General features: G+C 41.8%; 1 protein-coding gene across 23 annotated transcripts in view; it reads right to left on the bottom strand.

Moving 5' to 3' along the window:
* FBXW11 (F-box and WD repeat domain containing 11) overlaps positions 1-24,205 on the bottom strand; it is a 124,364-nt gene extending 100,159 nt beyond the window's left edge. For 3 of the 23 annotated variants that reach the window (XM_070570331.1, XM_070570335.1, XM_070570334.1), the window contains exons 1-2: positions 23,638-23,848; positions 14,331-14,492 (exon numbers count right to left, since the gene is read on the bottom strand). Coding sequence is in view for 14 of the 23 variants with exons in the window: in XM_008509770.2 (XP_008507992.1) it covers positions 23,638-23,682 (45 nt within the window). In the remaining 9 variants the exon portion in view is untranslated. Of the gene's footprint in view, positions 1-14,330; positions 14,493-23,637 lie in introns of all 23 variants that reach the window. The other 20 variants (XM_070570336.1, XM_070570342.1, XM_070570344.1 and 17 more) reach the window with 12 other exon arrangements.
* Positions 24,206-27,488: the final 3,283 nt, after the last annotated feature.

Genomic DNA, 27,488 nt, shown 5'->3' with positions numbered 1-27,488 from the left:
GTGAAGGTTAAAAGGAATAGGAGACGTAACTCAGGCATTTAACAAGTGCTAGTGCCCTCTCTGATTACTGCAGCAGAGTGACAGAGAACTCTCGGTGAAGAAAAGGAACTGGAATGAAATGCACAAAAATAGTAGAGAATAGGGGCTGGCCCCGTGGCCGAGTGGTTAAGTTCCCAAGCTCCGCTGCAGGTGGCCCAGTGTTTCGTTGGTTCGAATCCTGGGTACGGACATGGCACTGCTCACCAGGCCACACTGAGGCAGCGTCCCACATGCCACAACTAGAAGGACCCACAACAAAGAATATACAACTATGTATGGGGGGGGGGGGGCAGTTTGGGGAGAAAAAGGAAAAAAATAAAATCTTTTAAAAAAAATAGTAAAGAATAGCCCTTGGATTGCATCGGATTTGAATCAAAATAGAGGGAGAGGAATGCTGGGGTCAGCAAGTTTGGGAAATGCTGGGAAACACAGTACTAAAACAACAATTATCAACTGAATTTCCAAGAGGAGAGGATTATATACAGCATTTACTAAACTTACTTGACCTAAGAAAGCAACTCCCAGCAACAGAGATCCTATTAATCACTGATATACACACATACACACAGAGACAAGAATGAAAGAAAGAGAGAGGGAAGAAGGAAAGAAAAGATAAGATTAGCAGTTTATAGCAGTTGACAACTCCCTCAAAATGACAGCTGAAGTATTACTGAGATAAGAATATCTGGACAGATTAGAAAGTCAATGGCAGGTTTAAAAATCTGGTTTAGAGGCAGAGAGGGAGAAAAGGCATGCTTTTCAATCTTCTGAAAGGAGTTTCTGATGCCAACAGCTTAATTTTCAGGATCAAGTCATTTAAAATTAAGAGATGATACTGAAACAGACATTAAATGGAGTGAATGTAGTCATTTTAAAAGTATATAACTTCTGATATAAGATGGTATTTCTCATTTGCCCTCCCAAATTTAGTCCCTTACTCAACTGGGCAACTGTACGGCATACACTGTGCTAAATGCTGGGAATATGCTATGAACTGAATATAACATAACAGACATGACCCTCGTCCCCATGGAGATTACTTTCTAATAAAGGAGCTGTCTAGTGGGGGATTATGCAATACATTTATCAAGTACAATTATGTTAACAGCTGTGAAGAAAAAGAACTGAGTGCTGTAAAGATATGACAAGGGAACCTAACTTTTAGGGGTACCGAGGGGACCCAGACACAATTGTGGAGGAACTGATGCTTGAACTCAGCTCTAAAGGACAAGGAGATGTTGACTAGGCAAGAAAGAAGGAAACGGCGAAGTCTCCCTGCTAACACATAACAAAGGATAACGCTTGTTAGGTCAAGACAGAATCTGGTACACTGGAAGAAGGGGTCTGGGGAAACACTGTGACTGAAGTGCAGAAAGCTAGGGTGAAAAAGAGCAGAAACACACAAGACTCAGGAGGAAAAGAGAGGTGTCAAGGTTGGCATTTCTGACTGGAGCAACTGAAATCATCAAAGGACTATCTAAATAAAAGACAATCTAGACTGGCACTGGAAATCTGGCTAAGGTGCCCTCACATACATCAGACATTTCAAGAAATTTCTATAAAAAAGAGAAAAAACTGGAGTGGAATAGGGTTCACTGTACAAGCAAAGAAAAGCTGGCCTGAGAAGCAGAAGGAACTCCCAGCAGCACCTTATCGCCCAGCCCAGAGCAGCAAAGGCTAGTAGAAATGAGAGTCCCTGAAGCAGCCAGAGGCCAAACATGATCGATCCGAAAGTGCTTCCTACAGGCAGCTGGAGCGGGGCGGGGGGGGCCAGGCAGAGCAGGGCCCTGGTTTAGGCCGGCCACAGACAGCATGCTGAGTAAAGGAGATACTTGGCTTCTAACAAAAATGGCCATTTCAATCACAAAAGGGCAGCACTGCCCCAAGCCACAACAAACTCAGAAGTTCCTCACCCTGGTGACTTCCTTCCGCCACTCCCCAAGTGCACCTGGATCTAGAACCAGCAAAGCAGAACTGCAGCTAATCTAAGCATTTCCCTTTCTTCACAAAAGAAACAAACAGCCACAAGCATAAGAAAAATATATCCAACATCACTAGTAATTAAATAAGTTTTTAAATTCTTTAACCAAACTGGGTTTTTTTAAAATTATTAATACCCTAAAATGGCATAAACGTGGAGAAAACAGCGCTTTCACAGAGAGAAAATGGTTTGTTGTGTCACGTTCATACAGGTAATAGAAAGTGGGTAAAACCTGTGGCTATATAAAATACACATGGCTCTTAAAGATGTACGTACCCTTTGACCCAACAATTTCACCTCTTAGAACTTATCCCAAGGTAACACTCACGGATGTGTTCAGAGATTAAACTAGGCTGGGGAGAAAAAGGAAAAATAAAATCTTTAAAAAAAAAATAAGCAGTTTGCAAAATAATTTTATGTGCGAAAAACAAATGTACGTGAAACATACGTGAAAGAAAAAAATACGTATATGAAGGAAGGGAAGTATACCAAAGATTAATAGTAGTTTTCAGGGGAACTTTTTATTCTTTTTGTTTCTTATTTTACATTATTTTTACTATCAATTTTTCTATAATAAACATGGATTATTTCTGTAAAAAGAAAAATTTCTTATTCAGCAATCTTCAATAGTTTTTGAATGTATGTGCAAATAACAGTATTGGGCTAACTGGATAACGATATGGGGAAAAAATGAATCTTGATCCCTATCTCAACCATAAAAACCAATTATTTTGAGATGGCAAAATCCTAAAGCTTCTAGATGAAAACACAGAATATCTTTAAGACCTTGGAATAGGGAAAATTTGGGCCACCACCGTGGCCAAGTGGTTTAGTCTGCACACTCCACTTCAGCGGCCCAGGGTTCGGATCCTGGGCGCGGACATGGCACCACTTGTAAGGCTATGTTAGGCTATGTTGAGGCAGCGTCCCACATGCCACAACTAGAAGGACCCACAACTAAAATATACAACTATGTACTGGGGGGATTGGGGGAGAAAAAAGCAGGGGGGGGGGAAGAGAAGATTGGCAACTGTTATTAGCTCAGGTGCCAATCTTTAAAAAAAAAGAATAGGGAAAATTTTCTTAAATAGGGCACAAAAAACAGTAACTATGAAACAAAAAATTGATTACTTAAACCTCATTAGTATTAAGACCTTCTGTTCATCAAAAACCATATTAAAACATTAAAAAAGCAAGCCACAGAACAGCAGATGTCTGCAATATGTATATCTAGCAAAGAACTCACTTCTAGCTTACTATAAAGAACTCCCACAAATCAACAAGAAAAAGACAACTCAATTTTTTTAAAGGGTCAAAAAATTTGAACATGCACTTCTCTAAAGACGATATCTAAATAGCCAACAGGCCTATGAAAAAAATGCTCAACATCATTAGTCATTAGGGAAATGTAAATTAAAACCACAATGAGATACACCTATCAGAATGGCTAAAACTGACTGACAATGCCAAGTGCTAATGAAGATGCAGAGCAACTGGAACTCTCATACATTGTCGGAGGAACTGTAAGACCGTACAACCACTTTGGGAAAAGATCTGGCAGTTTCTTGAAAAACTATAAACATACATCTACGCTCTATCCCAGCAATTCCACTCCTAGGTATACCCAAGGGAAAAGAAATGTCCGAACAAAAATTTGAACATAAATGTTCACGCAAGTTTCATCCATAACAAACACTGGAAACAACTCAAATATTCATCAGCAGGAGAATGGATAAACAAAACTGTTGTATACTCATATAATGTAATACTGCTAAGCAATGAAAAGGGACAAACAACTGATACAACAAGAATGAATCTCAAAAAACATGCTGGGCAAAATAAGCCAAACATAGCAAGAGTACATGCAGTATATGCATGCTGTACAATTCCACCTATAGGAAATACTAGAACATGCACAACTGATCTACAATTACAGAAAGCAGATTATCTGAGGCCGAGGAGGGGGGGTGGGGGGACTGCCAAGAAGATTAGGGAAGTTTCGGGGGTGTAGAAATGTTCTCTATCTTGATTGTAGTGGTGGTTATACGAGTGTATACGGTTTTCAAAATTCAAACATCACACTTAAAATGAGTTTATTTTATTCCATGTAAACTATACCTCAATAAGCTGATTAAATAAAAAACAAACAAAAACCATAATACAGATTACACACCCATCAGCATCGCTAAAATTAAAAGGACTGGCAAAATCAAGTGATGACTGGAACTCTCCACATTAGAGGTGGGAGTGTCGATAGGCACAAGCACTGGGCAAACAGCGTGGCAGGACCTACTGGAGCTAAACACATGCCTACCCTATGAGCCAGTAATTACACTCTGGAGTTTTTACAACCAATAGAACCAGGTGCTTATGTTATTCATAATAGCACCCAAAAATTGGGAAAAAATCAACAGTAAAATAAACAAACCATGGACTATATGCAAAATGGAATAATGCACAGGGAAAAAAACCACTGCTACACACAACAAAATGGATGAATTTCACAGATATAATAATGAGTGAGGGGAAAAAACACAAGTATATGCTGTATGATTCCATCTATATAAAATACAAAAATAGCCACAACTAACCTATAGTGAAACAGGCCAGAATAGACCTTGGGAGGGTTTATTGACTGGGTGAGGCACAGACATGAGGAGGCCCTCAAGGGGCTCTGGAAATGGTCTACATCTCGATTTGGGTGGTGGTTACACAGTACAGTGTACATTTATGTAAAAATTCACTGAGCTATACACTTAAGATTTGTGTTCTATACTGTGTGTAAGCTATACTTAACAAATATATATACATAAATACCCTTCAACCAATCTTTGCTCATCCCTTGAAGCTGGAAGCTTATTACACAGTTTCCAGGTGTGGCTTGTGTCAGTATGAGTCACTCGCACTCCCAGTCTAGTCATTTACATGTTCTTCATGTCTATTTCCCTCAGACAGTCTGAGCTCGTGGTGCTACTAAGTATCTGAGTAATGGCATTGGCAATAGGACTGGATAAAGTCATGCCCCAACCAGACAGGGAAGATTTCCAAAATACTTATTAACAGTATACATGGTCTTAACAGAAGAGTAATTTTAAGTGTAAGAGACAGGCCCTTGTCAATTCACTATCCTTTTGATTAACTTCTTGCAGATTGTTGGAAAGTTAAATACAAGAAGCCAGCTCTTTGAAAATATGTATACAGGATTGCTAATAATTCTGTTTGAAAATTTAACTCTGTAATTATAAAGAAAGTTATTTTAAAAATCCTAATATATTCACTTTATATACAACATTGAGAAATAAAGCCAGGTCAGAGTTACATTTTTTGTCTAAGTATGTTATTTGCATATTGCAAAACTAAACTTTACACAGTGACAACAATACATGAAACTATTACTACTGTCTCCCAAAATTGGCTAGTAGATTACAAAAACATGTGGTTAACTTCCAGAAGCCGATTTATGAATGCAAAGCTTTTCAGAAACAGGACTACATGTTATAATAGAGTTTGATTTACATTCTTGTCAGTATATACACACAAATACTCATATCTATCAATACAATCCATCCTTCTACATTTAAAATGTCTCATTTCCACCTCTCCGCACCATCTGTTACTCTCTTGTCATTTCTTCCCTGGAATATTCCAACAGTCTGCTAATTGGTCTCTCTGCTCCAATTTATTCTCCAAACTGACTGCCAGAGTAATCTTTCTAAAGCACAGATCTTGCACAAACTTTCATAGTCACCTCTCTTCTCAAACGACATCCACCACCCTCACCCCACCTCCAATACCTACAGGATCACAAGCTGAAAAGCTTGTAGGGCCAGGCAGAAGGCCAGATGAAGAGGGCCTCTTAGGGGCTGTGGTAACCAGGGAAGGATAAGCCCTGACTCAAAAGGGCAGCCATTACTCAGCTCCAATTTTCAGGCAAAGCCAGAAATTAGTGTTTTGATATGAAACGTCTCAATTTTTTAAATCTATGCAGACCATATAAGATAGATCTGTGGAGCTCCATCTATCCACAGGCTACCTATGACCTGCAGGATAAAGTCTAAGATTTGGCTACATTCCGTCTTTGCAAATTTATCTATCTCAATCCCTTCACACAAGTTATACTCCAACAATCCACAAAACTGCTTACCTGTCCCTCCCGATAGACAATACACACGGATACCTGTGAGCCACTGTTCACTGGGTTATCTTGGCTATGAAAGCCCTCCCCTGCCCCAATACATCCACTGCCAAGCCTAATTTCTGCTCAGGCCTCAAGGGGTACCTTTTTAAAAATGTCCCTTACAAAATTCCCCTCCTTTTCTAACTCCCACAGACTGTATGTCCACCCCTTATGATACTTACCAGTTTTCACATTATACTACACTTTTTTATGTAAAACACTGCAAGCTTCTGGAAGCAAGTGCACATCTGATTCTGTCCGTATTCCCCACATCACCAAACAGTACCTCTTCAAGTACAGCTCAATAATGAATGAACAAAGCTATTTATCTGCCTGTTTACCTAACAATTGGTACCTCAATTTGATAGTCATTGCACCAGTACGGTCCCTTAGATTTTGAAAATCAAAAAGTTAACAAAAGAGCAGGCTCCGTGGCTGAGTGGCTAAGGTCCCACGCTCCCCTTCGGTGACCCAGGGTTTCGCCAGTTCGGATCCTAGGCGTGGACATGGCACCACTAGTCAGGTCATGCTGAGGCAGTGTCCCATGTGCCACAACTAGACGACCACAACTAAAAAAAAAAAATACAACTGTGTACTGGGGGGACTTGAGGAGAAAAAGCAGAAAGAAAAAAAAAGCTAACAAAAATATCCCTGTAATACAGTCATGCACCAAATAACAATGTTTCAGTCAACCACAGACCACATATATGACAGAGGTCCCATAAGATTAGTACCATACAGCCTCGGTGTGTAGTAGGCTAGACCATCCAGGGTTGTGTAAGTACACTCTATGAGGTTCACACACCGATATTGCCTAATGGCACATTTCTAGAACGTATCCTCATCGTTAAGCAAGGCATGACTGTAAATTTGAATCAGAAATAACACGAGGCCCAGTGGCACAGCAGTTAAGTTTGCATGTTCTGCTTCGGCAGCCCAGGGTTCGCCAGTTTGGATCCCAGGTACAGACCTATGTACCACTTGTCAAGCCATGCTGTGGCAGGCATCCCACATATAAAGTAGAAGAAGATGGGCACAGATGTTAGCTGAGGGCCAGTCTTCTTCAGCAAAAAGAGGAGGACTGGCGGCAGATGTTAGCTCAGGGCTAATCTTCCTCAAAAAAAAAAAAAAGAAAGAAAGAACATGAACTCATGGTTCTTTTTAAATATACTTCTTAGCTCTGTCTACCGGAAGCAATGACAACCTAACAGCAAAGATTTTGGTTTCTAAATACTGTTCCCCACGAAAAGGAACCAGAGCTTCTTGGAGAAATGGCTGATTCCAAATACACAGGGAAAGTAAAAAGCCAAGGAACACAGGAAGACTGATGGGATCATGTCAAAAGGAAGCAGGAGCCACCGTGAAGGGGCTCTCATTAGCCAAATGTGGGACAATCTGAATATCGATAAAGACCATAATTAATTGTTAACACACTGAATAAATAAAAGTCCACGAGAGTATGGTCATACACAAAAGGAAGCAGGAGAAACGGGGATGGCCTCTATGACTACTAGCTAATAAATGTACATGGAATGACAGAATTAGAAAACCAAAATTTTGTAACTCCTCTTGTAATAAGTGATTTCAGGATCAGGATGCTGAAACCACTGGGTGAAAGGTTGTAATGAAACAGGATATTTACAAGGTGCCAAAATACTGTCTCATAGATTCCTTTCTAATTGCAGAGGATAAAACTGTCCCTTTATAATGGAAAGATCTGGCTGTTGCCCCCTTAGCCAAGGGATCAAACTTAGGAGAGCTCATAATGGGGTAACCTGTCATTAAGTGCTTCCCCATGTGAGGCAATGGGAAGCACACTTCACTATGACAAAGCATTCTTGTCAAAATGTTCAACCTGGCTGCAATCAAGCCTCTCACCTAACTTCCAGTTTACAGGAAACACAGGAGTTAGAGAAGCAAGTTAAATGACACCGTGAGGAAATAAACAAGTAAAGAATGTTGCAGATCCGACAAGACAACTAAGCTGGACTCCAGAAAAAATCAATGCGAGGAGAGGAGGGAAAAGGGCAGAGGGACTGTTCTGAATTAAAATAAGTTAAAGAGAGGGGGCCAGCCCGTGGCGCAGCGGTTGTTAGCACCTTCCGCTTCTCGGCGGCCCAGGGTTCGCCGGTTCAGATGCCGGGTGCGGACATGGCACCGCTTGGCACGCCATGCTGTGGTAGGCGTCCCACATATAAAGTAGAGGAAGATGGGCATGGATGTTAGCTCAGGGCCAGTCTTCCTCAGCAAAAAGAGGAGGACTGAGAGTAGTTAGCTCAGGGCTAATCTTCCTCAAAAAAATAAATAAATAAATAAAATAACTTAAAGAGACTAACAACCAAATAAAAGGGTGTATTTTGTTTGGATCCTGCTTTGTTTTTGCTTTATTTTAAAGGTGTGGGGGGGTGCTATAAAAGACGTTCTTGGGACAATTAGGAAAATTTTTTTTTTTAAGATTTTATTTTTCCTTTTTTCCCCAAAGCCCCCTGGTACATAGCTGTATATTTTTAGCGTGGGTCCTACTAGTGGTGGAATGTGGGACACCGCCTCAGCATGGCTTGATGAGTAGTGCCACATCTGTGCCCAGGATCCGAAGCAACGAAACCCCGGACCACCAAAGTGGAGTGCGTGAACTTAACCACTCAGTCACGGGGCCGGCCCCTGAAATTTTAATTTAACTAAATATTTGATATTATATTATGGAATTACTTTAATTTTCTTAGATGTAAAAACAGTATTGTGATTTTTTTATATGTGAAAAAAGTATCTGTGATTCCATATAATATGCGGTTTACACATGGAAATATATATATATGGTTGTGTTTGTGGTTTTATAGAGAGAGAGAGATACTGTCCTTATTAGGAGATACATGCTGAAATGTTTAGTCGGTGAAGTATCACATTTGCAACCTACTTTCAAATTTTTTAACAACAAAAACGGGTATGTATTTGGGGAAAGAAGGACAGGAAGGGGAGGAGAAAAGTAAAGAATAAAAGGAGAGAAGACAGGAAGGAGGGAGGGAGATTGGAAGGAAAGGAGAGAGCAAGGCGGGGAGCACAGAAATGATGCAAATATGGCAAAATGTTAACAATTGTTGAGCCTAGGTAGAGAGCATACATAGGTGTTTGTCGTACTGGTTTTTTTCCCTTCTGTACCTATGAACTCTTCTGTACATATGAAATTTCTCATAACAAAAAGTTATGGAGGAAGAAGGGAGAAGAACAATTAAAAAAGCAATCAGCTTAAAATCCATATAACACCACAAGAATGTCAGGAAGTAAGAGTACTCCCAAGCAAAGCCTGTGCGAGACTAAACTGGTGCAATGTGACTGGAGGGCAATGTGGCAATCTCTATCAGATTTTTAAAAGCACCTAGCCAGTGAGGCTTACTCCCAGGAATCTGTCCTAAAGATACACTCCTCCACATGTCAAACGACACATACACTAAGTTATTCTCTATGGCATCATGTGTAACAGTAAAAGACTGGATATAACCTGTATGCACATCAGTCCGGACTGATTCACATACAATAAATCAGCATGCATCTTTTAATTATCTCTTCAAAAAATAATGAGAGCTCTTTGGGAACTGACATGAAAGATGGACATGCCATATTTTACATTAAAAAAATCAAGGTGCAGAATAATGTGTCCAGCACACACACATATATCAAGGCTATACAAGGATGTAGCTGATGGGGCCGGCCCCGTGGCCGAGTGATTAAGTTCGCGCGCTTCGCTTCGGCAGCCCAGGGTTTCGCCAGTTTGGATCTTGGGCACGACATGGCACCACTCATCAAGCCACGCTGAGGCGGCATCCCTCATGCCACAACTAGAGGGACCCACAACTAAAAATATACAACTATGTATCAGGGTGCTTTGGGGAGAAAAAGGAAAAATAAAAATCTTTAAAAAAAAAAAGGGATGTAGCTGAGTAGCTGCAGCTAGAGGGAACGGAAACTGTTCATTTTCTTACTGCATAGTTCTTTTTGTACCTTAAGAATTTTGTACCATAGACATATATAATACATTCAAAAAATTGTTTTAAGTATTGACTGACTGTAGCTGTAATGAACTCTTCATATCTCCATGCCTTTATTACCAAAACCTAATTACAGTGGAGCTACAGCTCACCTGGGAATCAGGGTGTGAAGTCAGTGCATAAGGTGAACACAGCATACAGTAAAAATTTGCCTCAAAGATATGCCACACTGGACCAACACACTATCTCAATAATTCCAACACAGTTAATTTTCACTCCAGCACTGGAACAGTTCACTGATTCTTCAACTGACCAGTAGATAAAATAGCTGGATTGTACTTAGGTCTCATGTTGTGACGTTAAAAATGTATATCTTTAAAATACCATAATCACACTCATCACAGCTAGATGAGAAGCATTCAAGAACCGAGACAGACTGAGAGAAGAGCAGACCTCCATTTCCCCTCTCACGCTTGATCCAGAACCTTCACTGTTTAGGTTATTTTTCCCTTGTTTTCGTCACCAGATACACGGAATTGAATTTGCATAAATGTATGTAAGATGTGTAGTGACAACATGGAGTTTTTAAAAACACATTTCAAAAACAGTACCTCTGTTAATTAAACAAAGCACTACAGTGGAAAAGAAAACCACAACCCAAACATAATGAGCTAATTTGCTGACTGGGACAGGTTGGAACAGAATTCCCAGATGGAGATGAAAAGAAGAGAGTGGTAACAGCTCTTCATCGTATCACATATGATCTCAGGATCTGAACTTAGTTGTGGCGCATTCCTTTATGTCGGCATTCCCATACACCAATAGATAGAGTCTTCAATCAATACTCTGAGTAATCTCATAACTCTACTAAGTAAAGTTAGCTACCACTGAGGCTAAAAACTCCCAAATCTTTCTCTCTATCCCTGCTCTCTCTGGTGAGCTCCAGATCAATATTCCTCCCAGATACTTCTCTTAGAGGATTCAACCACAGGCAACTCAAATACATTATAACCCAAACTCAACTCATACTTTCTCCGACTCCCCTCCCCAATCTGCTCTTCAAGTATTCATTATCTTGGAAAAGAGAACAAACATCCATCCAGGTACCCAAGGCAAAAATCTAAAATTCATATAGCCATATTCCTTCCATCTCCTACTCCTATAACCAGCCCCAAGTTCTGCAGATCCTCCCACCACATCTCTTTTAAGTCCATCCATCCCCATCACGCCCACGGTCCATGCTCTGGTTCGCCTTCATTACTGCTCACTTGAACTAACTAGTCTCCTTGCCTTCAGTCTTTTCAATCTATCCTACACATGCAAGAAAATCTGGTTATGTTACTCTTTCTACTTTAAGAACGGCAGGAGCAACAAGTCTCAAAATAGTGATAAAGTGAGCTAAAAACAAGCTCATTTAATAACATGATTTAATGCAAAGAGAATGTCCCAGCAGGTATAGTTTTTATGAGTATGTTCCTATTCTACCCCGCACCATATGACCAAATTAAATAAGCTAATACGTGCGTTTCAGTAGAAAGAGGCCACAGGGAAGCAAGGAAAATTCAACTGCCTTCTTAGAGTCAAAGATGAGCACAAAATGGATCATAGCAGTGATAAAGGCACCTTAAGGAAAGCAAAGGGCTTCCCAGACCTATAAATCAAGAGTGCACTCAAGCTGAATGTACAAACATGCCTAAAAATGAATGCCTTAATCAGCAAAGGATTTGGGAAGTAAAAGCAAGCAGAGAAGCTGAAGGAAGAGGTTCTGCCAAATCATCCATCCCTAAAGGAAGTTGAAGGAGGCTGCCTCAGTCCCCGTCCAGTAAGCATCTCGCCTCCCTGGTTGAGTCCATGCTAACTAAGCCACCCGACTATGATCTGACCTGATAGGTAAAGTCTACCCACATTAAGAGAATATTCTAGTGACATGGCTCGAGTCTTCAGGTCCCTCAAACTCTTGTTTCTTATTTGAAAATTTTAAACTGGCAAATTAATTAGGACCCAGTAAGCAAATCTACCTACCAGAAAAGTTTATACTAATACACGCTAACACACATATATCGCTATAAATTAATAAAGTGGAATTCTGGCTTTACACATCAGTCTCATGGAGCTGGTTAATGGAAGACCAACAGCGGGATAACGAGATGCTTTGAGCATGCTGACCAGATCAAATTTCTATAGATGTTAAACCAGGGATCAAATCTAGGATCAAGGGAAATTCTAAAACTGCACATGTGGCTATTTAAATATAAATTTAAATTAAGTAAAATTAAAAATTCAGTTCCTCAGTTACAGGGCCACATTTCAAAACAGCCACATGTGGCTAGTGGCTACCATACTGAACAGCAGAGATAGTGAACATTTCCATCATCACAGCACCGTTTTGGAAGATAATCTCAAACTAACCCTATTGTGAGTCCTCTGGGGAAACAGCCTGATGGTCCCAGCTGGCTAATGCAGACTTGGAGAGCTACTGTTCTCTACAGAAGGTAAGAAATAGATGCTCAACAACAATTGTTTCCTTTCTATTTGCAATGGCTTCTTCAAATCAGAACATCGAGTTTTAGTCTTCGGGATTTCAGCCCCTCTTTTTACCACTGGATGACACTCTAGAGGCAATATAGCATAGAGGGTAAAGCACGTTCTCTGAAGCCAGAGTGCCTGGATTCACATCTCACCTTTGTCTCTTACCAGATGCGTGACCTTTAACATGTTATTTAACTACCCATCCTTCAGTTTCCTCATCAGTAAAGTAGAAATAATGGTACCTACCTCACTGGGTTACTATGAAAATAAAATGAGTTTACACAGAGAAAGTGCCCATAACTGTGCTCAATACAGAATAAGTGCCCAGTAAGTGTTTATTATTTCAACTTCTACTACCACCACCCCCTCCAACAGTTCTTCAGATGACAAGTGTGACAAATGCTCACCTAGGAGAAATATTAGCAAATATAAAGGAGTTAAACTAAAACAAGGATCACAAAAGTCAGAGAGTCAGTCTATGATAAAAAGAAATTTTTTTAATATTAAAGGGAATAGGTAATCTGGAGAGAATATTAAATACTCAAAAAACTCATGTTTTCAAGAGAGTTGTTTGCCAATGTCTTACTTGTAAGGCTGACAAACCACAGGTCAAAAGAAGTCTACATAATAAGCTACTGAGCTATTTAAATAACCATTAAAAACTAGGGAGGAAGTGAGAAGATGCAGCTTTGAGTTCACTAGACCAAATGATACTTCCCTGTATAAAACATGTTTTGACATTTAAACGCACTGCCTCTCTTATACTCGCTAAGTTACCTTTATGTTTGTTGGATGAACTAACTGAGGGTCTTCTGATTTTTTCATTAAGCTGGGAGAGCACCAGAAATCATTAAACTACCACACCAAACAATGATCTATCATGTGTTCTCTGAGTGGAAACCTGTTATAAAAAACTGCACCTTGCTCTTGCAGATAGGCAATTTGAGTTGAAGCACAAATTTGAGCACATGTGGTCACTGAAAGAGGCAGAGCTTCGAGACACACAGACTCAAGCTTAAAGCCTGGCTTGGCCACCTACTAGCTGTAGGACCCTGGGCAACTCGCACTTATTTAACGCTTAGGAGCTTCATTGCACTATCTGCAAAACATAGGTAAAGCATGTGCCAGCTGAATAAGAAATATATGTAAAGAGCCTACAACGGTGCCTGGCACTTAACAGATGGTCAATAAACAGTTGCCACAGTTAGAGTCCTAAGAATAAAAGACCACTACTTTACATGGTAACTACAAAAACTATTTTGACTAGGTATTAACCAGAAACCATGAGATAATGCCTCAAAATTATCATTTGTTTTCCATATTTAACAAACTATTTCCCAAACAAAATTTCTTGTTTACTGCATTTCCTGCTGAACTATTACTATAAACCATTTGAGCCTATAATAAAAACAAATGCACTTCTTACACTGAAACAAAGTTTGTACTAGCAATTCCGCCACACATATCTTCACTAATCCACACTCAGACATGAACACTAAGCACAAATGTCTAACATTTCTTCCTTTTCCTATTAATGGAAAAAAGTAAAGAAATCTTGTTTTTAAGTTTCTTTCAGTGAGTTGAGTTCTACATAACAAAACAATACAGGGTAATTGCTTACCTGGAAAATATTTTGTACTTCAGATCCACCAATCCAGAATGAATGGGAGTATTCCCTTTCAGACTAGTGTGAGAAAAGACAGCAGTCAAGCAGCTTCCAAGATTCTTTCCGTTTACCGTATCCAGCTTTCTTCAACAAAATCCCAAACATGCACTTCGGTAACTGTTGAAAGATAGAAAGCAATCCATACACCCACCATGGCACCAGTGGCAAAGGACAGCCACCAAGAAATGGAAGGAAGGGTCAACGGAGTGGTGGATCTGAGGCACAGGAAAGAAGTTACGACCCCTGAGTCAGCTATCTGGCACAGAAGGTCTGCGACAGCACTCCTACTCTGTGCTGAGAAGGCTGAGAAACTCTACAAGGCAAAGATGGAAACGTCCCTAACAGTGATATTCACTCAGGATAAATAGCATCTAATTTCCAAATAAGAGCAGCTAAAAACTTACTCTCTTCTCCACACAAATTGTCTCAGACCATTGAGCTACAATGAACCTCCTTATCCATTTTCTAAAACACCTCCTCCACTATTACAAAATGTTTGTCAGCCAAAATTAATGATATGGGAGAGCTCAAATATCTCTCAATAAAGATATTAACAAGAAATCTTTTGGTTTGTTACATATAAGACATCAAATCTACACATTACCCAAATTTCCAACACTCAGCTGAAATATAGGACATTTAAAAACATGACATAATTTTCAGAGTGAACTTCTGATTCAACAAAGGCCAATCCCCCACAGTGGCCAGGCAGTGGGTAAACTAGGAAAAATAATCAAGAACACCAGCAAACAATCTACCAGAGGACACCTGTAAATACACATGCCCAGTCCACATTATGTCAACATGCTTTTACCACCAGGCCGGCTTTTCCATTAGACTGCAAATTCTAAACAAACTATGAGGGAGAGAGAAAAAGGCACTCAACAGGATGACACAGATAAAAACTTAAAAAATCAGAAGACTATGAACTGTGAACTTGCTTGCACATAAATTTGCTACTTCCCCAACTGCCACACTAGTGCCAAAATGTTCCTGCAGTAATTACAATACCGAACCTTACTAAAAACGGGCCAGGCCCTTTACATTCATTACTCATATTTAATTCTCAAAAAAGATGAGAAGGAATAACCTGCCCAAAGCCCCACATCTACTAGGTGGTAGAGCCCAGGTCCTTTTCACAGAGCACGCGGTCTCCCACGTCCAAAGATCAGAAAAGCCCTAATTCCTGAGGCAGAAGAAACCAAACTTCACTCTCAAAGCCCCTAAGTTAACTAACGTCAGAATGGAGAACTACAAAAATACAGAGGAGTAAAATTTCAGCCTAGCTGAACTAAAACACAACTGAATGAATGGAACCATCCTGACTAGATCTTGCCACTTAAAAAAGCATTTCAGGGGGGGCTGGCCCCATGGCCGAGTGGTTAAGTTCTCGCGCTCCACTGCAGGCGGACCAGTGTTTCGTCAGTTCGAATCCTGGGCGCGGACATGGCACTGCTCATCAAACCACGCTGAGGCAGCGTCCCACATACCACAACTAGAAGGACCCACAACGAAGAATGTACAACTATGTGCCGAGGGGCTTTGGGGAGAAAAAGGAAAAAAATAAAATCTTTAAAAAAAAAAAAAAAGCATTTCAGGGGCCGGCCCCGTGGCCAAGTGGTTAAGTTCACATGCTCCGCTGCGGCGGCCCAGGGTTTCACCAGTTCGGATGTTGGGCGTGGACATGGCACCACTTGTCGGGCCATGCTGAGGCGGCATCCCACATGCCACAACTAGAAGGACCTACAACTAAAATATACAACTATGTACCAGGGGGCTTTGGGGAGAAAACGGAAAAATAAAATCTTTTAAAAAAAAGGATTTCATTAACAGAGCCACACAATTCTAAGGTCCACAATAGTAATGTTAAAACAAAACACATTATAATGTTGCCCAAGTAGTCTTTGTGTTTAACAGCAAAAGACTGTGTCTGTGACAAAGAATCTCAAATCCAGCTGAAACCAGCGAATTTTTAAATTCCCAAATTTGTTAATAAATAGTCCACAGGCAATGACTAAAGATGTTCTGACTTCTCACGTTGTAGGCTAAGTAACTGAAGTGTCTGAAATGCTAGTCTATGATTAACCTCACCATAATCAAATGGAAATATCTTAATACCCACAACTTAAAAGAGATCAATCACGTAAGTAAAATCTCAAGCAAAGAACAAGGGTTCAAGTTTTTCCCATTAAGCGACATTACTCTGGAGCGTAATTATAACCTGGAAACCCCATTTTGATAAAAGCACCTAGTGAGCTATGGCTAGTAACTAACTGCTAAAGCAATATACTCTGCTTTTCAAAATATAACTTGCTGCTAGAACCAAAATGCTGAACAATTACAGCAAAACACATCCACAACAATTGGACTAATGGACTCATTTCTGAACCTCGTGAATCATCAGGCCTTTTCCCTGTGTTAGTGAGCTCATTTTCCCCTCTTCCCTTCAAATAGACATTTATTGAATGCCTAATTGGTGGCATGCCTTATGCTAGAGATACAAAGACTAATAAATGCCAGACCAGGAATGTAAGGACTGAGTTCTTCCTGTCCTCTGCCCCTTTCTCTTCTAGCCTCCCAAGTGATCACAGAATCAAAACATATTTTATTATTTGTTCTCAAAACAGGTTAAGTGTTCTCAATTTAACTCTTAATAAAACTAAAAATAGGGGCCGGCCCATGGCCAAGTGGTTAAGTTCGTGAGCTCCGCTGCAGGCGGCCCAGCGTTTCGTTGGTTCGAATCCTGGGTGCGGACATGGCACTGCTCATCAAACCACGCTGAGGCAGCGTCCCACATGCCACAACTAGAAGGACCCACAACTAAAAATACACAACTATGTACTGGGAAGCTTTGGGAGAAAAAGGAAAAATAAAAAAATTAAAAATCTTTAAAATAAATTACTCAAGTTCCTTTTTTCTCAATAGTAAAGCCTCATTTAATTTTTCCTGTTCTTCTGTGGATCAAAGGCTTGCTATTAGAGAATGGTTTCCTATATTCATTATACTTATATTCATATATCTCTCTATTCACAAAGACTTTTTTTTTCATTTTACATATTAATGTCCCACTGTTTCTACTTCACAGCTTTCCATTCTGTGAAGTCTTCATCATTGTTGACTAACCCTGAAAGGGAATTTCCTAAAAATGCTTCCTGCTGACATCAAAGGACCCTGCAATTTCTGAATTTTGTTAAAACAATTATAAGATCCAGGTTAGAGATACCCTACTGGACTGTCAGGTCTTCCTGGTTGTCTCTCATTTGCCTGCAAAGACAAACTTCCTGTTAGGCAATTGTGATCAGCAGAAACTTAACTGAGGGTTAACAAGCACATTCTGGACCAACAGGTTTTTTCCTCTTTTGTCAACTAATTTAACGAACAACATAACAACTGAGGAGGAAATCTTGTATGATACTCACTGCTTATTCTGTTAAAGGTCAAAATCATTAGCTTTGCTAAAACAAGAATAAGAATTCAAAAATCCTAATTTCCTCATCTAAACTAAACCGATCAAACAAAATCACAATACTCAATGTTAATATTAACTTATCACCAGTCTCCTTCTACTACGAAACCTAAAAGAGGGTTGGGTGGGTTCTCGCCGTAGTTAGAGTACCGGTCTAATGTGGTCTAATTGGTAGTTCTTCATAATTGTAACAGTACTTCCCAGATTTCCAAGATAGTACTGATTCTGTCTGATGTCATCATTTCCCCCAAAGATGCCTCATTAAATGTATGGCTAAAAGCAAATGAATTTTAGGCCTCTGTAAAGTTTCACAAATAAATACATTCACAACTCGGAGGGAAAAATTAAAAAATCTTCATACCATCTGTCTCGACTGTGCTTTACAAAACACGGTCCCTGGCCTTGTGGGGAAAGTTAGCACGGGAAGCAGGTGCTGAGAGACACGCCCCCCGCAAGGTCCTTCCACATCCATCTCTCATATAATCCTCCCAACACCTCGGAGCAATACCTGCATCTTCTTATTTTTACAGACAATGAAACATACCACAGAAAGGATAACTTTCTTAAGGCCACACAGCTAGCAAGTGACAGAGCTAGGATACAAACTCGGGTGTTTCACTTTCAAGCCCAAGCCCTTTGTGCTAAATCATGCTTCTCTAAGGTCACAGAATCCTTAGAACTTAGCGACTGTTTGGCAAGTTCACAACAGATATAAAAAGTCTGGTTTCCTTAATACTTTGGTATCAACCACCTTCTGGGATGTATGTAAATCAGTCTGTATGTTGTGCAAAAGTCTCAAAATAATGGTCAAAATGTCTATGGATGTCTGTGTGCCACACACCACCCTCCACTTCCCTCTTACCAGTCTTTCTCCTCTATTCATTTCCACCTTTGTCTTAAGGTTATCAAAAGGAAATCTTAAAAAGTTTCACAGTATGAAAAAAAAATACCTAACATGAATGTAAATCAATAACTATGTGTTGCACACCCAAGTGCTATGCATTGTGAAGGATTCAAAGGATAATCAGATACAGCCGCTGGGTAGAAGCTCAGGCATGATCACAAGATAAGTCCCATAAGAGTTTGGAACAAATTACTATGAGAATCAGTGACACAGGTAAGAATTTCCAGAAGATAGTTTAGATACAGGCAAACAGCAATAACGTATGTCAACAATCAAGAGGAAAAGTCAACTCAACATTTGTTGAATTGCAAGAAGGCACCGTGAGGAGTTGATCATTTCATAGGGGACACAAACAGCAAACTATAATACAAGCCCGGAATACGTTAAGGACCATGAGATAAATACAACGTGGTAGAATTCATTCATTTCACTTAACAATGATTATCATATAGGCAATATAACAGATATAAAAACAAAGAGGTATCTGCCACCAAAAATATAAACTGACATCAAAAGAGGTGGCATCTAAATTGTGTTTTGATGGAACAGGACTTCATCAGCCTAGGTGGAAGAGAGGATTCCTGAGATCTGACCTAAGCCAATCTGGCCGAGGAGCCGACTACTGTTAGGTCCCTCCTGTGAACACCAGCAGCCTTCAACACACGGGCTTAGGTCAGCTCACATCACTGCTGACAAACAAAACAGTGCGAGCAGATGTGAAGAACCAGGGTCCTCCACACTTTGGCTTGAATACAGAACAAGTGAGGAATGAGGGAAGAAAAGCTGGAAGGGAGGGTGGAATTCGAATTACTAGGACTTGAAATGCTTTCTTTCCCTTAAAGTGTAAATATCACCAAGTGGAACCCAGGATCCTAGCTACCTTGCAGCACTGAAGTTTGTTTCTAGGATTCCCAGGATCACACAGCACTACTCAGAGGGAAATATGTGATGTTCCATGAATCTATGTAACGGGCCAGTGATTCCCCTGTGCTGGCTCTCTTCATTTTCAGGGTACAGCAGTTAGGGCCAAGAGTGCCAAGACTTGTGTGCAAGATCATGTTTATCCTTGTCAAATCTGAAAGGATGTCTAACTTAGTCCAAAATCGGGGCAAAAATTGATATATTTGAGCCACAGCCACCTGAGGCAGGTCAATGAGGTCTATAAATATGCATGTGGTTTATTTCATTTGGACCCAACTTAAACCTTTGTCCATTTAATCTGCCTTTGGTAAATCAGCACACGGCTAGAGGTAAATGAGGATAAGTGATAGTGACAAAGTAAGATCCAAGCTCTTGAAGGAGTCACTAAACAAACTCACTCACTCCACTTAAGAAGCCAATGACAAGAAGGGGAAAAAAAGAGAAAAATTTCCAGTAACTTCACTCATCAGTTTCTCTCATCTCCTTGGCCTTGTGTCCAGCCTGTACTTCAAACAGCTCTAAAAATATCATTTATATCACACCTTCTTAATAAGGTCCAATGTATTTTACCTAAATTACTACATTCAATGAGTAACATAGCCATTTAGAGGCAACACAGGAGGGAAATGACTCACTTAAGGTCACTTAGCAAAGAAGGGAACCATCTGACAGCTAACGATAGAGTATAAACTGCCCATTAATTGTCTGGGGGTGGGCGCACTCACACACATGGAGCAAAATTACCTTTCCTCAACTTTTAACATCAACTTCTGCTACCTTCTAACAGGGAGGACTAACCATTTTTCTCCCAGTCAGCAGCTCTGGAGTGCTTTCTAGTGATGAGCGCCTGAACATCAACTCATATTCCTAACGCAAGCGTTAAGAAATATCATATGATACATAAAATACAGTTTTCATTCTTTCCAGTCCACAGCACTAGACACAGCCTGGCGAATCTTGTATATTTCCAAAATGGATTACTACTTTTCTACCTCATTAATAGTAAAGCTGATTTCACCGGAGTCCTAAGTTTGAAAAACAGTCCCATAAACTACGTACAGTATTAGGCCAATACAAGGCCATGAAAGTCATTTGGTGGTTAAATTACCGTCAGCAATTGTAAATTCCGTTGTCTCAATCAAGAGTTTATAGTCTATATTAAAGACTAATCCCTATGAAGTAGGGCAGTTGGAGAAGCACTCTGGACCCAGCCTCAGGCAGGGGTAGGAGTCACAAGGAGGGTTACATCTTGGAGATTTAATTATTCTGCTATCACCAGCTTTATTTCCTAGTAAACTAAAAAAGTCCGAGGAAAAAAAACAAATGAGAAAGAATCAAAATCAAAGAAAGTAGAAGGATGAAGATTAAGAAACTGGAGATACCCAAGAAGTCTGTTTCCTCTCTTTCTTATAGCCCGCTCTGGAATATCAAATGAAAGTTATCCTGTTAACCATTAAGTACCAAACGGGTACAGGCAGCACAATCACAAATACTTGAGTATTGAAGCTGACTCATAAAAACCTAAAAATATTTCATGCTTTAGGCCTTCAAAATACCATCAGTTTAACCCCTTGCCCTCCTTTAATCACGTTATTTTGAAACCAATGTAAAAAATATTTTTAACCTAGTTCTGGAAACTGTAATTAAAATGCAGTGAACACAAAAAGCCATATACAATTAGATTTTAAGGCATTATCACTCCTACATCTGATGCTAGATTTACTAAATCAGTTGTTAAGCACCTGTACTATCTAAATAAATACATATATGTTCATGAAAAGGGTTGCCTAAGAGTCTTAACTGGTATCCTTTTGAAGGAATACCAAAATCTGCATATGAAAAGCCATTTCAAAATTGATCTAGATAACTACTAAACTCTTCGTTAAATTTTCTAAGAATCCCACTTTATGATGCCCTTGAAATCTTTTCAGATCATAGACAAGCACAATCATGTAAAATCAAAATTTTTTTAAGTTAAAAGCATAGGAAGTCAGTAAATTTAGGCCACAGGTTTTTTTTTTTTTACCATACACTCAAAGATAGCAAGTGGAGTACACTGTACTTCTTCTAATTCTTTTGAAAATAAAGACATTTTAGTTATTTTTTAAATGAATGGAAATGGAAGGAGCACAGAACAGCCAATTTCAAAGAGGTACCAAGTTACGATTTTTTGATATGAAGTACTCCTCCTGTGTAAGTACATGTATTGTACATCTATAAGAATATGTACTATGTCATTTCAGTTAAGGTATTTTACTAAAATAACCCATTACAAAATTTGAGAATATCCAAGGCTTGACTTTAATAATAGTTTGATAAATTATACTGAAAAGGAAAAATTACTTAATAAATGAAAACCAAAAACTCACAAGTGACAGTATCCCTTAGAAAGCAACCACACACGCACGCACAGACACACAAATCAGAAACTACCGGAGCATTTTTTCCCCTAGTTTTCAAGAATGCCGGAGAAGTCTAGTTCTGTGAATTATGCAAAGGACAGCAAATATTAAGCTGCCTCTGTATTTATGGTACTGTACTTCCATTTTTCAAACATGCATCTCAACTCCCCAGATACCATCATCCACAGAAACCATGCAGCTATCCAACAGACTTTCAGTGTCACCATTTATTATTTATGGCGTTAAATGAGGGAAGTGGCTCTGATGTCACCGACCCTACTCAGTGGAATCACTGACTCAATAAACATTTTCACACTGGAGAAAATCTGGCTAGGAGAACATTTTGCTGGGTTAAGTACATTCTTTCACCTTTCCTCTCAACCCTGGAGTAGAAGTTGTTACTGTGTCAGGAGAGATACAAAGAAACTGTCAAGGTTTCCACAGGAGAAACCTTGGGCATGTCCATTTGCTGAGGCAAAGACTTCCTCCTACAAACTCTCCAGAGCCCAGTTTGATTTCCCTAATGTTCAAATTGGCAGGTCATAGCTGCCATATTTTATTTCTTCCACCAAATCATTCACCAAGTAGCAAATTCTTCGCTTCTACTAGACACCCTCTCATGGTCCTGTTTCTAAAAACGCCTTCTAGCTCCAAGTCCTAAGGCAGAAGGGGGTTGGGGTTTCCGTGGGGCCAGGGAGTCTGGCCCGGCTACCACTGGTTTCTAACAGAAGAGTGATCGCTTCCCCGGGGGCCTAGGATTCTCCTTTTTGTTTGTTTGTTTTTGTAAGAAGAAAGAACTGGAGGCAGTGATGAGGACCACCCCTCCCCCTTCTTCCCCAATTTCCCAAAGCACCTCTGGAAAACGTGAAGTTACGGTTTTGCTTTCCTGGGAGATGGAATCCAGAGTACCTGGGGCCCTGCTATGCAAACATCCCTCTCGGCCGAGAAGGAAACCCTTTGTCCGAGAAGCCGGACACCACAGGGGCCCGGGTAAAAAGGCCCCTTATCCGTCACAGCCTCAAACCCAAGAGCTCCCCACCTCCATCCCTGCAGGCCTATCCTCGCATCCGCACAGCCCTGGGTTGGGGAGAGGGTGCTGAGACCCCTACTAGGACGAGAAGACCGAGGCCCTGGCCGATCTCCTTCGTACCCCCTCCCACCAACATCTCACTCGGCCTGAGTGGGGCTTCCAAGAGCGGGGCAGGCCTGGGATGGAGAAATAGAGAAAAAAAAAAATCCCCTTCTAAAAGAAGGAGAATGAGATGCTAGAACGAGGGTGAGCTAAGGCCAGAGCATAAGCGAGCGAGGGTCGTTCGAGAGATGGGCCCGGAGACAGGACAGGGAGGGAGGACCGAGGGGCATGGAGGGGGCCGGGCCAGGTCTGGCCTGAGATCTCGAGGGATTCGGAGGAACTGCGCCGGGCCCGACGCAAGGGAAGGCGGGGGCCCCAGGTCGGGGCCGAGGCGGCGGGGAAGGGCCAGAGGCGGCCTTGCGCCGGCCGTTGAGGTGGGCAGGCCCGCCCCGGGCCGGACGGACGGAAGAACGGACGGTCCAGCGGGCCGCACTCACCATGAGCTCGATGGTCTTGTCCTCAATCACCGAGTCGGGCTCCATGGCGGCCCCGCCTCGCTCTCCCCGCGCAGCAGCGAACGGCCCGGGCGGAGAAGGCGACGGCGGAGGCGGCAGAGGCGGAGGCGGCTCTCGCACCCACTCTAGCTGCCAGCCCGCCCGGGCCGCCGGCAGCTCCGCCCTCCCCCTCGGCGAACGCAGTACGCAGAGCGAGGACTACAGCTCCCAGCAGGCGCCGCGTGCCCCGCAGAGCGTTGTGGGAACGGGAAGCGCACACTACGCCAATCTCTCCTGGTAGCCCGCAGCTGAATTCTGAGCCGAAAGTAGCTCTGGACTGCGAATGCGGGACGTGCAAAGCTAAAGAATTAAGGGGTCCCTCAAGGTAGGACCTCCAAAGTGCCATGACTTCATATCCCAGAAAGCCATGCGAGTGGGCTCTCTTTCCGGCTAGTTTCTCCTGACTTCCTGGCAGCCCAAGGCTATCCGGACCGGGACGGAAACTCCGCGGCAACACTTCGCTTGTCTGAGAGATCCTGCGTGTGCGACCGATTTCCGCACATGCGCGGTCGGTGTCCGCAATCCCCACATGACGCTTAGGGAGCGGCGCGGCTGATCCGCGAGCGCCGGGTGGTAGGGACAGATGTTGGAGACAGGTGGGTTCTAGGTGCGTTAGGAGGGCATGGTCTTGGGGCTCAGGTGTGAGAGGGGCCAGCGAGCCAGAGAAGCTCGGGCAAGGGAGGAGGCTCTGCGAGTTTGGGCACCCCAGGAGCGAGAGGTTTGGAGATTTCGTTGGGGAGAGGGGTTATGGAAGTGAACTGTGGTTCTGTCTATATGCACCACGAACTGAGGAGTTGAGCGATGAAAGGGAACCTGTGTATAGTGAGCCCCTCTTCGTTCGTTCGGAAAATGTTTATTAAACTTCCAGCCACTGCCAGGTACCAGTTCGAAACATTACAGACAAGGCCTCTGTTCTCACGGAGCTTAATTCTGATAGGGAGAAGACAGACATTAACCAAAAGCGAAGAACACAGCTGGAGACCTGGAGAACTCCTAGTGAATTCTGCCTCCAGCTCTGTGTGAACTCGGTCAGATCTGTCAGTGCCCTCTAACCAAAGACCGCCAGGGACACACTGAGAGGTGAACAAGCTGGGTGTGTTATGGGTTGCAGTGAGGGAGGACACACACCATGAGGAACCGTCGGGGCATCTCAGTTAGAGTTGTGAGGTTATCCGGGAGAGGGTTTAAGGAAGTGAGGCTTTACTCTGGATTAGATGCTGTCAGGAAGTGGGGGTAATTCTCTGATTGGGCATCTCCAGAATTCTTGCCTGAAAGGAGGGAACACTAGACTGAGACTGAAACTGTAGTTGGTAAAGAAGCTGAAGCCCCTCATTAGCCAGCATAGGGGATGTTTGCTCATTTTTTGTGGTTTGGACAATGTTCATGTTGTATCTGTGTTCAGATATAATTAAGGATTGGTCTTGTTTTTTGTCTTGATCTATCACGGTCACCGAATGGCCTCGTCTGATGTTTGTATTCTATGAAATTATGTTCCACAGAGGCCAGGCTGTCATCTAGTAACATTACAGCCCAGCTGATTGTGCCAGGCCAGCTTCCAAATGTCAGAAGCTGCTTTCCCTTTCTCAAGTGTTTTGAGTTCTCTGCACCTGTAAATTGAGGGAACTGGATGACCTAGAAATCTTTCCATTTCCAAGGACCAAGTTCTGACAGTAATTTGTATGCATGCAGGACACAGTGTAAGTTCTGTGCAGGTAGAGTTTGAAGTTTCATTGTCCTTATCTAGTGCTTTCCACCAAGGAAACTGAAAAAGAAGTGATAGGAAGGAGGAGCACAGAATTGGAAAGTTACTACCACTGACTTGCTGTCTGAATTTTGCAAGACCCCTTCCCTTTTCTGGGCCTTGGGACATTCATTAGTAAAACAAAGGGGTTGGAATAAACGACCTCTGTTTCAGTTACCTATTGCATCATAATAAATCACCCCAAGACTTAGTAGCTTAAAATAAAAGTGGTTTATTATTTTTTACAATTGTGTGAGTTGACCGGACTCAGCTGGGCCCACATAGTATAAGCTGAGATTACTCATGGGACTCCAGTCAGCTGGGAGCTCATCAAAACAGCTTCTCATCTTCTAAGGCCTCTCTTCTCCACCTGGCTTCTTATCATGCAAACTTCTGCATGGCGACTAGCTTCGAGAGGACAAGCTTCAGTGAGCAAATGCTTGTCAAACCTTTGGTTGCACTACACTCGTTAACGTCCCATTATCCAAAGCAAGTTATATCGTCAAGCTCAGAGTCAATGTAGGAAGGGACTAGACAAGGTTATGAATACAGAGAGTCAGGGTTCATTAGAGGCCACCAATGTAACAGCCAACCAAGACCTCTAAGGTCCCAGTACTCGCCACAGAACTTAGCACGTGTGGTTAGGGTAAGAGTCACAAGCTGAATATGACCCCCTAACACGTATGTTCATTCTACACCATCTATTTTATCGTTTTAAGATGTGACAGTTTCACATTTTAAAATCTGAATTTCCAGCTTCTCATGAAAAATTCAACTCACTATACTGGATCTGAATGGCAACAATATACAAGGGTTAAATAGCATCTGCCTTCTTTATACGAAGCATGTACTCGATAGATTTCCTCTGTCACCATCACTCCCTGTTTGTCATATATGGGTGCTTCCCTCATTTAAGTTGTGTGCCTAACCATGTAGATATTTGAGTTTGCAACCCTTGGCGTTGGATCTGTACTGGAGATAACTCCAGATTTTTGTCCTTTTATTAAAACCATATCCCACCTTCAGAGGAAAAAGTACTAATATTATTGGGTCAGATTCTAGGAGCGCAGTGAGATTATGAAGTCATGCATGTGATAGAAGTTTTAACCAAGCTAGCTGAGAGGCAACCAAGGCTGATGAACCAAGGCTTAGCACTTTGCTCTCTCCTCTTCTCCAACAAGAACTCAGGTGCTCCGTATGTTTCTTGCTTCAGACTTGGTGCTAGCTTGTGATTAGATTTGGTCATAGATAAAGGCAGAAGCCCTTGAGGCATATTTTCCCCTCAGTTTTTCAGATAGCTCTGCACTGGGGTTTACAAGACATCATAACAATGAAGTGGTACAGGTCCGTGATCCCTTAACTGAAACCCTGAGGTCCAGATATGTTTCAGAATTCAGAATCGCTTATATTGTACAAAGGCAGGATGGGGTACGGTACTGTAATGTAACACTCCCAGTGGGGTCTAGGACAGCACTTCATAATCAAATACATTGTTTTTTCTGCAGCAGAACATGTGCATGCCTGTTATCAATTTATACCCTCTCAGCTCCAAATCCATCCTTCTTTTCCATGCTTTGAAGTACTGGAGTGGGACCCTGTAAATATTTCTCCTCTGCCAGCTGGGGCAGTGTTTAACTTTGTCAACAGAGAGCTCTAGAAGAACACAGCCGAATGGAGAGCCTCCTCTTCCTGGTCCCAGTATACCTTCTTTTCCTCCTTGCCTTTGTGGCACACAGCAGCACATGGTTTGCAGAACTGGATCCCCTGCTCTTCCACACGGGTGGCTGGGACATCCCGAGGGTAGCTTCCCAGTGAGTTCAGTGGCAGCTCAGCAGGCAGTTTCCTGCTTGCCAGCCCCAATCTGTAGCACTCAGCAAACTTCACCCTCCGATGGGCCGTAACTACCCTCTCTCCTGTGAAGCCTGAATCTCAGCCTGGCGGTGAGGTTGGGAGGGCTCCTCAAGTTTGTTGCTTCTTTGGGTACTCTGCTTCAGCACGAAAGGTAGTGGCTGCTCCCTATAGCTTCTATTTCTGTATTCTTTAGAGTTGTCTT

Source organism: Equus przewalskii, chromosome 13 (genome assembly GCF_037783145.1).
Source record: "Equus przewalskii isolate Varuska chromosome 13, EquPr2, whole genome shotgun sequence".
In the NCBI taxonomy this organism is placed as follows: Eukaryota; Metazoa; Chordata; class Mammalia; order Perissodactyla; family Equidae; genus Equus; species Equus przewalskii.
Note: the sequence above shows the minus strand (reverse complement) of the source record. Positions and strands in the feature narration are given on the sequence as shown.